At 38.0% G+C, this 15,263-nt stretch overlaps 1 protein-coding gene across 2 annotated transcripts in view; it reads left to right on the top strand.

Moving 5' to 3' along the window:
* The window catches only part of LOC147236638 (G protein-coupled receptor 26-like), a 133,808-nt gene extending 130,485 nt beyond the window's left edge, over positions 1-3,323 (top strand). The window contains exons 2-3 of one of the 2 annotated variants that reach the window (XM_086162218.1): positions 360-473; positions 1,274-3,323. In XM_086162218.1, the coding sequence (XP_086018344.1) occupies positions 360-473; positions 1,274-1,544 (385 nt within the window). In that variant the 3' untranslated portion in view covers positions 1,545-3,323. The remainder of the gene's footprint in view (positions 1-359; positions 474-1,273) is intronic. The other variant, XR_015107296.1, reaches the window with a different exon arrangement.
* The last annotated feature ends 11,940 nt before the right edge of the window (positions 3,324-15,263 follow it).

The following is a 15,263-nucleotide window of genomic DNA, read 5'->3' as shown; positions in this document are numbered from 1 at the left end:
TTATGATGTATTATTCATCATTTAAAAACCTTTTTGGTTCCATTAGTAAAATTACCTTATCACTGGAAAATGCCATAGGATTGGCCTCTTTAAAAGTGATCAATAAATCAGTAATTCATTCCTAAATGAATGAAACAGTCGAATATTGATGTAGTAACAGAATAGAGGATGGATAATTTGATATTAACTTTTTCCCATATTGCCCAGCCTTTGGAAAGCATGCAACTTCCATAGAGAAAAGCACACATCACTGCATTAATGTCCCCTCCATATATTTTCCGTATGGATCGCCTCATTACATCCTCATGACTCTGATCATGCCTCCTGGGTGGATAATGGTGCCTATATGCCTCCGTCAGTGTACGCCAGAAATGCTTGGATGAACAAAAGCGTAGGAGGCAAAGGGCCACCAAGAAAATCAGCACGTTCATCGGCACATTTGTGGTGTGCTTTACCCCGTATGTCGTTACAAGGTGAGCGGAGTTTTTTGAACATGTGACATGCTCTGCCATATACATTCCTTTGACATTTAAAAACAATTTGACCACTGATTAATGGGTTTATCCGCCATTATTTTCTGCAGTGGCACTTGATATTAAATTCCTCTCTTAGAAGAATGCTTCCATCAAGAAAAAATATTAAAGACTTAGTTGTCATGCTACATTTGGGTTTCATTTTATGTGATATTATAGCTTATTGATTCATTTTTAATCCGTATTTCTGAGCCTCCGGTACTGGGGGGATTAGATGTAGAGAGTCAGAGAAAAGTGCGAGATAACAACCAAGCTAGAGATTGTATCACTGGCTCTCATTAGTATTAGCTGCAGTATTAGTGGTGGCAACCTGTCAGAAGCTATTAGACGTGTGGTATGGAAAGAGAGAAGAAGTGCGTCAGGAGCTGTGTGATGAGGAACCTTGTTACTCCGAAGGTGATGATACTGCTCGAGAAGAAAACAACGGGCTCTGGCTTTATTTTGAATTGGCTACAATTCAATCCACAGGACATTTAGCTAAACCCAAATGTTGCTTGAAATGTTCTTAACTAAAACAGTCCAAAAGCAGCAAAACTGACACCCATTACTTTGTGCTTCCCAACATTGTGATGGCATTTCAATGAAGTGAAAAACTGACATTTTGAAAACTGCATCCCAAGGGAATGCCAATATGCTTCACATCTTGCACTGCTGTTACACTGATCTGAGTGTTTGGTGCAGTTTTCTCATTAAGTGTGACTTTTCTTCTCCTTCTCTTTTTTGTTTATTTATATTGGTAGAATTGTAGAGCTGTTCTCCCCAGGGCCCATAAACCCTCTTTGGGGTGTCCTTTCCAAATGTCTGGCCTACAGCAAGGCAGCAAGCGACCCGTTTGTCTACTCTCTGCTCCGTCACCAGTACAAAAAAACATGCAGCCTTCTGGCTAATAAAGCCCTTAGGAGGACTCCACTCAACTCTTCCTCCATCCGGCTGGAGACCTGGAGGTGTGAAAACAACCCCATCAAATCCAACGGCACACAACCGCCTTCCAACAAGCCACTTGTCCAGTGAAGGTCAGCGCTTGCAAAGACAATGATGGTGGCTCTTACCAACTGGAAGTATCTTAAATATGTTGTTTCAATCTGATGTTTACACTCATTGTAGGAGGAGTGTGATGGTGGGAACTTAGACCTCTCTGTGATGGTGTAATATCTCAGTAAAACAGCTGATCATGTACATGGTAATGAAGAATAGATTTTTTTTGTAGGCTGTATATGTAAGTTGTACCTTTCCTCAACAAAAGTAACTGTTCTTGTTGTGAGTAATGTATATCGTAGCAAAAATGGGACATGAAAACCTACATGACATACTGGTGGGGATTACCTCATCAGGGGCACAATCAGGATACCCAACATGAGATCGGAGAGTACAGGCTTAACATTTTATATTTCCTGACAAATGAACAAAATGTCATAATCATGCTCCTATTCTAGCACCTTTAGTGAGAATGGGTAGTTTTTGCATCAGCCTGCTGAATCAAAAAGGGATCGCTTTCCATTAGAATGCACTGAAAATTCTACGTTCGTTTTCGTCAAAATACGTCAAAATAGGCAATCGTGGCGTTGATTCTCAGACTAGTTGCCAAAACGGCAGCAGAAGAGGAGGGTGCATGTATGCAGATGACATCATTTAAATACATCGTAGCATTTTGATACTGTATAGATCTGATATAGCATTTTTGATTATTACCTGGACTAATTCCAGGTTGCTGCTTTGTCCAGTCCTTTTCTTGTTACGTTTCAAGTGATTTGATGAATCCAACTCGCGCCAACTGAAAATTCATGTCGAAACAAAACTCCCTAGTATCAAACTCCCAGAGAGCACATTTGGTCAAACACATTTTAGGATAGTATAATCAACCTGCCTGGAGTTTTTATTTCAAGGACCCACAAATATCTTGTGGGCATTTGAAGAAAATCAAAAGGGTACTTTTTGAATAAGTCAGACTGACAATCTAATTGGATTGAATTTTGGAGGTAACAAAATGTTCCAAAATTTTTGAAATTCCTAGGTTTGATGTGGACAGGCCATCTTAGGCATCACTTTGACTTTAGATTGACTGAAAACATCATTGATAGGATCCAACTGGAAACCATTTACTGTCCATCTCAATGCAATTAATTTGTTTCTGGATTGAAAATTAGAGTCATGCCAAATTTACCAATTATTAGAGGGACCATACAAAACAGCAGGCATGTTCATGCAGCACGATTGACAGAATTGTGATTATAATGTAGCTATCGGGCCGACTTTTAAAGTGCCTTTCAGTCCAGTAATTTAATCAAAATCGTAAAAATAAATAAACCTAATTTTTTTTTATTCTCTTTGGTGTTCTTTGCTGTTGTACTAATTGTCAAAGTGCAGTCTGTAAAGCAGCCGGTCGCAGTGTGAGGGAGTTTAATGCCATGTTTATACAACCACATTGTATTAATTGCTTTATGCAAAAAAAGGTTAAGATATTCATTGAATGTGGTATCAAGTGTCCAGTGATGTGAACCTAACATTCTACCTCATGCCACATGAGGGGCTGCAACACCAGGGTTGTGAAAAAAGAGTTTTGACAACACTAGCTCACCAGGATATTGTATTTTATTTCACTGTACAAGGCCTTTAAGAGGCATGAATCTTATTTATTTTTGTCAAACCTGTGTCTGACTTTTGCTGAATACCTTTGTGACTATTGAAATAAATGCTGTGCATTTTGACATTTAATATTAATACTTTTGTTGTTATCTAACTTTTCCCCAAATAAGGTTGCAGTGAATAATTCGCAATTTCGTTTTAATTAAAAAAATCTCGTAACAGGGGGATAACATGCTTTAGCTCAACACATCGGTGGAACGGTGGCGCATTGGTTAGCACATCTAACTCACGGGAAGAGGGTCCCTGGTTTCGATTCCAATCGGAGGCCTTTCTGTGTGAAGTTTGCAAGTTCTCCCTGTGTTACCGTGGTTTCAGAATGGGGTTTCTGTTTCCTCTCTGTATGTGGCTGGGTGATTGGCTGGTAACTGGTCTAGGGTGAACCTCACCTCTTGCCCAATGACAGCTAGGAGGAATCAATGGTCTTGACAAGAGGTTTGAGTAGAAACAAAGGAATGACGATTTAGAATAGTAATACTTTCAATTTGCTGCAGCCACTTTTCTTAATGTGGCAGCAGAGCAAATTTGTTATACAAAAATATCTGGGCAAGAATTTTGTCAACTTTGCTTAATGAAAGGGGCGAAATATAAAAACCTAAAAAGGAATTCTATAGTTGTCCCGAAATAATTTCTATTGTATTTTCATGAAGAAATGAGACAATCACAATTTCCCAACTATCGAAATCTTCCATTGATTTATTTTATTTCACTAGAGGGGGTAAAAAAAACCACTTTCACAGAACATGCCAACCATGGGCAATTAGTGGAGAGTGTTCTAAACGTTTGAAAGGATCCTCAGTCTGGAGGTGTGCAGGTTGCTCGTCTCCCCGGGAGACCCAAAGTGAGTGGGTGAGAGGCAGACACCAACCTGCCACACACAAAATCAGACCTTGTGATTAAGCCACCGTGCGTGGGAAGAACAAGAGGGAGGGCGCGAGCACCCGCTGCCGTCGCATAACCCCTGGTGCCAGAATAGTTTCCGCCTGTCTCCACTGTAAATGTTTCTCATCTACATATCATAAGGGGGTTTTCACATGCTTTAAAACAAACACGGCAGTTTTAAATGATGGGGTTTTCATCACATCGCCTTGATTACAATCAAGAGTTGTGTTTTATGACAAAAAAAGATGTTCAGAAGTCACACTCTCACACAGATTATCACACACACAGAACCCAAACTGAGTTTGTCCCTGAAGTATGAGGAGAAAGTGATTTTTCTGAGTGGAAATACTTCTGAAAAGCTTCCGTATGAAGCTTTCAATTGGATTCCCGAGCCTTTCTGAAGCATTCTAAATTGGACATTTTAGACACATCTCTAAGTTATATTACATTTCCAGCCATTTTTATATTACAATTTTACATTTTTTAAATGACCTTTGATGCTTGTTCTATCCTTTTGGAATTCTTTGAACATTTCTTGTTATCTCAGGCACAATATCTCAATTACTTGTTTCTGATTGTTGCTTAATATCAATTAAATGTGATGAAATACTATTATATGACACAATTTTCATGCTTTTGAAATATTGGTTCTATGATGAGACAACTGTAATCAAAGAAAAGCAAGACAATATATCACTGATAGATATATTCAAAGTGTATTTGTCCATGTGCTTTGTGCCATATGCCATTTCACTGAATATACACTGTATGTATTGTATATATTACTCAAGTAGTAAATAAGGCCATTAAGTGAGTAAAGATTTAAGTTAATCAGAAAAGAAGATTCATGAAAGTAAAAAAAAAAGTAAAAAAAAGAATATATACATAAACATACATATATATATATATAAGTGCAGAATGATGATGATCTGATTAAAAATTTGATTCACACATGCATATATTTCATATCATATCATATCATAAATTGTTTTGTTATAAACCAGCGAGGCAGTTCTGGAGTCACATATGCGGCGCAACTTTTAATGAACCGCAGGAAATCTACCAACAACAGAGAAAGCAACATGTTTCACTACACGCTCTTTCAGTTTTGGCTATTAATCATGTAAATGCGTGGAAGGTGTCACACGTCCCTCAGTGATCAAATATTACAAGTGATAATTAAAGCAATCAGTAAAGTAGTAATGAATTATTGTTAAAGCAATGTTAATTGTTCTGTTGCACAATTGCAGGACCTTCCACAACTACAAACTGGCACATTGTTTTAATCGTGGGAACGTTGGAGCCGAATGTCTTGGTATTCCCCCTCTCATCCAACAAACTGCCATTACAGCTAATAGAAAGCCTAAAAATGATCATCTATTTCTGTCTAGGAATGCTGTGTTCGCTTATTCACTTGGCTGTAGATATGTTTTTGTTTCTTTTCTTTCTTTTTCGCCTCAAAGGACTTTTGGTACAGTAAAGGACTGCTGCTTCCAGAGTAGAACCCGACTGGTATTATTTTTGTCCACGGCCAATACCCATTTATTAGCTGACGTTTTTTTTTAATGCATTACATGACATTAGACTAATAGCATAGTTCCCCAAGTCACATTTTAAGGTTTTTAGATTAGAAGAAAAAAACAAAATTTTCAGCAAAAACATAAGTATGTTTTATCTCTGCTATATCAGTGAGTTTTACCAGATGCATTGGCAAGTTTACAAACAAATAAAAGTGATGTAGGTAAATCTTGCAGAGAACATGTACATACACTGTCTATAATATGCATACTCGTACATAGCTGTATAAACAAAGTTGTTTTACTTGCTCTAAAAATAACCAAAGTCAGAGCAGGGAGATGCAGTAGTGTTAGGAGAATAAAGTTATGCAGATATCCTGATTTTGGCAAAAGAATAGAAATAAATAACATTACATAACCACTGTCAGCTTAATGCATTAAAACATGAAGGGTACTCATCAGGAAATACATACTCATAACCACTCATCAGGAAAGATAAAAGTTGAGAGCAATGTGCAGCTACTATGAGCAGGATTAATCTATTTTAACATCAGAATTTGATGAAAAACCTATTTTCTAGTTTTCAAGATAAAATATAGCCTATAATTACCAATGAATCACAACAAGATTTTATTACAAGCATTGTTTAATTAAATCTGTTTGTTATTCAATTGTCAAGGATGTAGAAAACATACAAAGCCACTTACGGCTGGGGTGTGCATGTGACAGGACAATGACAATCTGGCTTGTCGCGTAAGTCGTACAAGTACAAATCGAGACGAGCTGTGTTTCTCCTCTGCTCTTGCAGATAATCCCCTGCAGAAGCTTGAGCACAACATACAGTGCAATTAGCAGAATTTAAAAACATAATCCCCTGTACAACTCACCTGTTCAGTCATGCAACAACAATAAACAGCAGATAAATTCAATTATATTTGAAACCGCATTCCTAATTTATTTTGTCATCATCTATATATTCAATCATTTGCTGGAAATTCTTTTATTTTCTAATATGAGGTAAATGGATATACAGAGGGAGATAGAAGAACCGACGAAAGGAAGAATGAGGATGTGAGGCACTTTGCTTACATTAAATAAACAAATTCAAAGTGCCTTCTCTTGTTTCTGCATTATATCCCTCAGTGGAGAATCGGGCTACTCCTGGAAGTCTAGGTCTGAGTCATAGCTGAGTACTGCTGACCTGAATCAAAAGACTGAAACTCAAGAGAGAAATTCTAAAACAGTTTAAAAATGTATGTGGCCAAAAAACAACACCTTTTCTTCCTCATTAAAATTTAATTATGAAAGTAGGCAGAAAAATAATCATGAAATGTTTGCGGTGCTAATGCTATATCACTCAGATGGCTTCTGAAGTTGATATTTTACTATCACAGATACAGTTTACCAGTGTTTGTTAATACTTGAACTATCATGAATACGATAAAAACATCACCATGCTTTATTTCATAATTGTGGTGTCGTTTTTAGGCAAAAGAGACCTCCCAAAGCTAGAAGAAATCCATTTCATTTCCAATAGTTCCCATTTACCTGTTCAGACTGCTTTTGAATTACTAATGCCTGGTCATAAGATGAAGTATGTTGTGTATTTTAGATATCTAATTTGGCCGGGATGGCACAGCGGTCAGCTTTTCCGACTCCCACCAAGAAGATCTGCAGTTCAATTCAGACAGAGCATCTTTTTCTGTCTCGTTTGCATGCTCTCCCTCCATGTCTATGTTAGTTTTCTCCAATTTCAACAAGCAGACTCTGCATTGACCCTGTGTGAATGAGAGAGCTAATGGTTGTATGTCTCTATATGATCGACTTGCAGCCAATCCAGGGTGAATCCCTCCAAGGGCAGCATGGACCCACGAGTGCAGGATATTCGATATAGATAATGAATGAATGAGTCATTTGGATGCACATATGGGCCCCAGTGCAACTTGATTGAGATCAAGTGCCACAATTCAGTGTCATGACATCTCATTTTGAAGGGCCTAATCCTCAGGATATCTCCCTAATAATAAGAGGGAATAAAGGCAAATTAAAACCAAGCCAGAGGATAAAGTAACAGACGAAAATCAGTTAGTGATTATCCAGGGTATAACTTCCCCCTGGTGAGAGATGATTCAGATGTAATTATGTTAAAAAAATAATCAGTATAGTTTATCAGAGTCACTGTTGGCAGAGCTGGAGTGGGTGGTAGAAATAAAGATAGATAATCTTTTTCTGTATTTTATGTATAATATTGTATATGTATATGATATCACATCCCCCACCGCATCAGGGGAATGGTCACCAGCTATTTTGAAGGCACCAAATTACACTTCGAATCAATCCAGTCTACAACAAGGTGGCAAAATCTGGAGAAGGGAATTGTAACTGGATGCACAATATCGCCCATTTGTTTTATCATTGGAATGAACCTCATGAAAGCAACTGCTCAAAAGAAAGCCTGAGGACCAAAAATGAAGTCAAGCACTCTTAAACCCCCAATAAGAGGTTACATGGATGACCTTACCGTCAGAACCACAACCCATGTGGAGGCAAGGTGGTCACTTACATGTCCGGACCAATCGGCAACGTGGGCCAGAATGAGCGTCAAGCCATAGAAGTCCAGAAAAAGAGAAAATCTAACCAACAGGTTCAAGCTACAAGTGCAAGGAGAGGCGATTTCATCAATCGATGAAAGAAATGGAGAAATGGTTTTGATAACTCATGTTGCAACAAGAACAACATCACTAATGCAGAAAAGCAACCCAAGGAACGGCCGAGGCAAATAAAAAAATTGGGGCTCCCTGGAAAGTTCAAGGTTTGGCTTTACCAACATGAACTGCTTCCAAGACTCATTTGGCTGCTGATGGTGTATGAGGTTGTCTCTGACTCCTTTGACATTTGTCAAAGGAGTGGAACAGGTCAATAAGTGCCTCCAGAAATGGCTGGGAGGTTCTCCAATTGTTACATTAGTTGGCCTATGTGTAGTCTGGTCAGCTCCAACTTGCCGTATCATTTGTGGTAGAGGAGCTTAAAGAGGGCAAAGTGTAGGCTCCAATTAACATACGGGGAGTCTCGGGATGAAATAGTTAGACATGCAAGTGTCACTACAAGATCAGGACACAAGTGAGCAGCCAGTACAACTGTTGCTCAGGCTGAGGTTATGTGACATCATTGGGATGCCATGCACAGAAAGACAGGGCCTTGGAACCTCACATCACCAATGGTGGGACAAGGAACCAATCAAGAAAAGAAAAGCAATAATCCAGGAAGACATGGGTAACCTTAAGAAGGAAGCACGAAGATCAAGGGCAGTTATGCTTGTTGGCCAGGTAGCCTAGACTAAACGGGACCTCCCAAAGAGAAAGATCACCTGGGAGACCTTTTGAGACTCAAACCTGTCTGTATCTCTTTCCTGATGTCATCAGTGTATGACACTCCCAACCCCAAGTGGGGAATAAGAGAGGACCTGCTGTGTAAACTGTTTCGGGGAAGGGGCACACATCTTGTCGGGATGTAAAACAGCACTTGCCCAAGGTAGGTACAGATGACGCTGTGATAAGGTGCTTATGATATTAGCGACACACTAGAGCAGGAGAGATACAAGAAACACAAACAACATTGAATAACAATTTCCATCCAGTTTATAAGGGAAGGGGGCCCAAACAAAAAGCAGCCTATTGCAAAAGGCCAAATTATGGGCCGTAAAAGTAGACCTTGGGGTAAGGCTGAGGTTCCCCCAGGTAATCCAGACAACCCTGAGCCCAACTCCTCCTGGCCATTGCTACAGTGACTGAAGAAAAGGATGCTTGTTTTGATGTAGTTATATTCGAATGTAAACACATGGACATACCTATGGCCCCCCGATACACAAACTCCTTTAAAAATATAAAAATCACAAGGCAAAACTTGAAATTAGTCAGAAATTTGCTGCTTCAAATTTTCACATCATATCTCCATCGAATGAATATCTGAATAGGAGATGCATCAAAGTACTATGATTATTTTTAAACTATCATAGAATGAAAATGTGATTTATGGTAATGTAATTTCACTGCTACTGTCAGCATCAGCTTCTCTGTATCTAAATGCTTAATTTATTCATTTATCTATTATTATTATTTTTCAAGTCCAACACCTGCCGAGGCACAACAATGTCAGTCAAATTTCCCTCAGTCTATTCCAATATTATATTCACCGGTTAGAATGCTACCAATACTTACCGGTCCTGCCATGCGTACAAAGCAGTCTTCTGGCTAAAGATTAAATCTAAATTAAACTGATTTCTCTCCACTGATATCCTCAATGTGCTTAAAGGTATTGCCTTTGATTTTCCAGTGTTATGAGAAATCAGAATTAAATCCCAGGTATTGAGCTTCGGCTTCAAAAAAAAATGCATCTGACTGGTATTTCCACAGTTTCATTACTTTGCTGTCAGCTGCAGTGAAGGCTGTGTGTGATAAAACTTGCCGAAAAGGCTCACCCTGACATGGGGTGCCATTAGAAATCCCATCAGAAAATAATTGTATGAGTCACGTCGAAAGTGACACCAGGAGGAGATAACCACTTTTAACTTGAGGTTAGGTCAAAGCTAAAAAGGAAGGTGCCTCTTACATATGTTCTTATAGAAAGTATTAACATTTTCATGAAGAAAGAGCAGAATATACTGATGCCCCGGCTGAATGATGTTGAAGAATGTGACGGGAAAATACAAGAGGAAGTGACCATATTTTTCCCCTGGGCGTCGCCCACTCGGTCACTATTTTCACCCACAGTGAGAACTTTAATGAGAAATGTGGGAAGATTATATGGTACATAAGGAACCATAAAGGAGGGAGTGGGAATCTATCAAAGGGACAAAGAGCAAAACTGATGGACACAATTCTTGTTTCGGCCCGGGAAACCTCTCGCTTAAGGAAAATCCATCCGGTCATTTAATTAGAAGGGGCTTCGGCAGTGAAAAGAGATCAAGACAAAGGATAACAGTGATGGTTTATAAATAATCACCCCCAGTGCGGTCAGGTGAACAAGCTGATACATGTCCTGTGAAAAGGAGAATTACTGTCAAATGAGCACACCTGATACGGATCAGGCGACTGAGCTGCATGTTTCTTGTTATCCATCTGAAGTGCATGATAAAAAAAAAAACGATAGCATTGAAAGAAACTCAGAGGTTTGATGAGTTCGAATTGTTGTTTCTTACTATCTGTGTGCACCATCTCTATCAATAAATTTAACATGCTGATGGTGATTGTGGCATGTTCAAGCAATGGTTGGGTTAACTTTATCCACATTATGGTAAGACAGCCTCTGAGCAAGTAAATACTGACAACATGTGATTCTGAATGTATGTTGTTGGGTGAGTATTTGGTTCATAGTTTAAACCATGACACGAGTAGTATTTCACTCATGATAATTTTTTCCCACAGATTCATATCTTAAAAAATGGAAAAAGTCATGACCAGACCAAGCGGTGAATTTAATGAAGAAAAAGTATTCTTTTTTTTCTAACAATGTAGAGTTACTTGAATTAATGGGGCAATTTCTCTCATATTATGATTTATACTTGAAATTCAAACCATTCATTTCACATATTAACATGATTGACAAATTTTGTCTCAACTAAAGGGAGTAAAATTTGTATTGAAAGAGACCAGGAATATCTATCCAAGAATATTTATATTAAAATAAGAGCCACAAATTAATCAATTGATCAATTTTCTGTGTTGTATTCAGAAACGCCTTTGTATGATTCCCCACATCATCAGTTCTGTCATGTAACAAAGGTTTTATTAAAACCATGACAGATTTTAAAGTTTAGAATCTGTTGCAGCACAAAATGCAAACTAGTGTTTGCATTTAGGACAGTGTGGAATACTTTAATTCTTTCAAATAACTTTTCAAAATGATTACTATTGCAAAATGCATCCATTAGCCACCTTTGCTTGATGTAATATACTCCATTTTCATCTTCAGCCCAAGTTTGGCTCCACTGCCACTGATTTCTATCAGTTTGGGAAGCTGGAACCAGTTTTCCCCAACCAGTCATGAACGCACCGGCCTGAATCAGACATTTCTTGAGTCTGAGTTGACCCACACGCAAAAACATCTCCCAATTTAATAAATAACCTCAGAGCCATGTCCAATATGTATATAAAAGTTATATGTTTGTCAGTAAGCTTCAGTAATAGTGTCTATCTCACCCATTGCAGTCACCATTGCTACTCCCCCCCTTTGGTTTGAGGTCCCAGCTTGAAGTCCTGAGAATAAGAATAAGAATAAGAACAACTTTATTTATCCCGAAGGATAAACCTAAACTGGATCTGATCCCCCCATTTAAACCAGTTATTAAAACAAAGTTTTAAATTTTAAGTAGCTTGTTCTTTTTTTGGTGCTTTGGCAGGAAATGAGGGAGATTTGGCCAAAATGTTATCATGTTGAAAAAATGTTTTTGTGTCTGAACCTTAATAGGTCATAGAGAGATGAATGTAGACGTGGGTGTGGGTATGCATGCTTACCTAACACCCTTGCTTTGGTGAACAGGTTAAACACAGTTAATATTAGAAATGATAATGAAAAAAATTGGTCTGTCTGAACTGATACATAATACATAATTGATACATAATCCAGTTTGTTTTTTGTTGTTTTTAGTGTATTACAAAATGTAATGTATCACAAATTAGTGGTCTCAAGACATTTTACTTGATATGCACGTGGTGATGCCTCTACAAATCAAGAAGGACTGTAATCTGTGGGATTCTGGGGTGGTTCATGTGTCCAGCAAATATGCATTATTTATAACATGGTGGCAGCTGATGTAAACAGATGTAAGAGTCCTCTCACTAATGGAAAAAGCAACTAGCCAGCTAAAACATTAAAAAAAAACATGTACCAGATGTCAGTCTAGGGTCTATATTCAATAAAATATTTTTTTCACTCTCTTACATTTGGGTTTGCAGAACTCCCCCATTATGAACAAAAAACTATCTTTGCATCCGTGCATTTCGTGTGCATTCATATTTCTTGTGCATTTGGTCACCCCAATCAGCCAGACCAGAAAACATCAGCCACTGGCTCTTAACACATGAAACAAAACTTTCATGTAGCCTGCATCTAGATAACACGCACTTAAAGGCAACATTGTTCCTGCAGAAAGGCAAATTGAAACATCCATGTTTGACTTTGTTCAGTCGGATTGTAAATTGTTAAAAATCCGCAAGACCGACTGGTATTTCTTGTTAGCTGCTTCTCAAGCACAACAGAGGCAGCAGCACCTACTGTTTAATTTTCGTAATGGGCTGAACATAAACCTCAATAAGCATTAAATCCCTCTCACTCAGAACTTGTTCTCTTTAGTAAGCAGATGAAATCCCCAAAACTCAGGTAAATAATTGCGATTTTGTGCAATAAATAAAACCTTGGTGGATGTCTTCCTCTGTCAGTGAACTTGAAGTTTCCAGTTAATGTTAACAATTGCGATTATGCTGTTTATAAGCTTGCGTAATCTGATTCAGTGGAGAATTTATGAAAAGATGACACTATTTTATAAAAGTTTATAAAACACTGTTCAATAAGTTTGATGTTTGATTGACTTTTAGGGGACCAATATGTAAATGACTGATGATTAACAATTATAGGGTTATTTTCTCTTGAGAACTGTTAGTCAGTTCTGGCTGTTTGATTCTGATGCACTTGTTTTTTAAACCAATCTCTTTATTTTTCTGTACAAATTTTGCACTCGCAAATTGGGATTTCTTTTAACAAAAAGTTTTATTTCCAAATGCCTTGGGCCATCAATGCGGTCAGGACTGGCCCCCAGGTTGCATTTTCACAGGTGTCTAATCCAAATTAAACTAATTATTTTTAGAAAATGTGGCTGTTCTCCAATCTACCAGAACAGAAATAAACTGTCCCTGAAGTGAGACACTCTATTGTGCAATAAAATGAAAAAGCTGGATGACTTTTCCTCTCACTGAAACTGAAGTTATGGTATAGTTCAACCATGACTGATTACCTCTGCTGTGGCCCGGCATTACAAAGAGATTTATCTGTATCACCCTCTCCCTCCGTTGTCACAAGAAATCGAGAGATGCCTCCTTCCGTTGCAACCAACTGTTGTTGGTAAGGCTGGGTGGCCACGAGGAAATAAACCTTGTATACACAGAGAAGGGCCATCTGCTATTGCAACACATGGCTGCTTGAAAAAGAAACTTACTTATTAAATTTCTGTTCTGTGCAAAGACACAAATACATACACTGGCGATATTGATTTTTTTTTTTTTTGTTTTTGATTTAGCAATCGAAGTTGGATTTTATTCATGAGGGCCACCAAAAAAGAGGTGAGCTTCAACTGAATAATTAGTAAATTATGGAGCTACTTTATGGAGAATGAGAGGGGATAATGACATACTTTTTCATAAAGAACTCTAAGGCATGAAATAGTGTCTCATTTATTTGTGAATCATATTGTAGATATCAATTTAAACTAAAGTGTTATCAACAAAAAAGCAAATACAATTTTCTGATGCTCCCTTTTTTTAACCTGAGGAAATGTTTTGACAATGACATTTATCTCTAATTGCACCTCAGACTTTTGACAACTTAAAAAATGACACAAAACTACATTCCTTCTTGTTAAAGGAATTAGTGTCCTCTGTTATATAACTTGCATTTTCAAAGTCACACATGTTGAGGAAGGTTAGTGAATGCAACTGAAAGACCCTTGTGTGTTCTGTGATCGGTAATATTACGGTTTCAAGGTGTGACTGAGGGTGTGTAGAATCAAATTACATAATTAAGGTCCTTACCTGTCAAAACTAACCAAGTGGGCTTCAGTGAGAGTTATGTGAGAAGGTTATTCCTGGCCTTGTATTTATTCAAATAGCTAATATTCCATATAGCCACTGTGGTATTAGAGATGTGTGTGTGTGTGTGTGTGTGTGTGTGTGTGTGTGTGTGTGTGTGTGTGTATGTGTGTGTGTGTCTGTGATACAAGTTCTGCTTCTAATTAGGAATGTGCAATGCCTATATCCTTAAGCAGTTACTGCCTTGGGCAAAAGCCTCTGTAGTTTATATAAACCAGAAACTCTCAGTGAAAAAAATTGCAAATTTAGTCAAGAGCGGGACGAGATGTACTCGGAAGCTCACACTGTTCCATTTATTGTGCAGCAGTAACATCAAATGCAGAATGAGCATTTGTTTTTCATCATGATCCATGCGAGCAGCAATGTCAATGTGGCATTTTTGATAGTATTTGGTTGATGCTCGTGGTTTTTAACGCAGTCAGCTTCAAGCGCCCATTTGCAGAGGCTTCCTTCCCTGTCATGTTAATATGATTTTTCACATCCATGTCGCCTGATAAAGGATATTCCCTTTTCTAAATAGTTCCTTATTTTAATACATATGGTTGCATTTGGACCCAAAGTACTTTGTACTTTTAGTTTTTAGTTCCACCGCAACAAAAAGCAAATTGTTGGGTTTTTACATGCAGTTGCGCAAAACAAATCACAGCCCTCATCCTTCAAAGTTACAGTGAGAAGAAGTCTGCAAAAACTTTCTTAATTCAGATAGCTATGATTCAATGTTGTCAAATAAAATCCCATTTTTTTCCAAATCTTGGAAATCAGCAATGGCAGAGATCATCTTTTTGCTTTTTCTCAATTAATTTCCTAGAAACGTTTGATAGAACAGGCCACAC

This window comes from Fistularia commersonii, chromosome 2 (assembly GCF_037954325.1).
Source record: "Fistularia commersonii isolate RoL2024-O1a breed Wild chromosome 2, RoL_Fcom_v1.0, whole genome shotgun sequence".
NCBI classification, from domain to species: Eukaryota; Metazoa; Chordata; class Actinopteri; order Syngnathiformes; family Fistulariidae; genus Fistularia; species Fistularia commersonii.
Note: the sequence above shows the minus strand (reverse complement) of the source record. Positions and strands in the feature narration are given on the sequence as shown.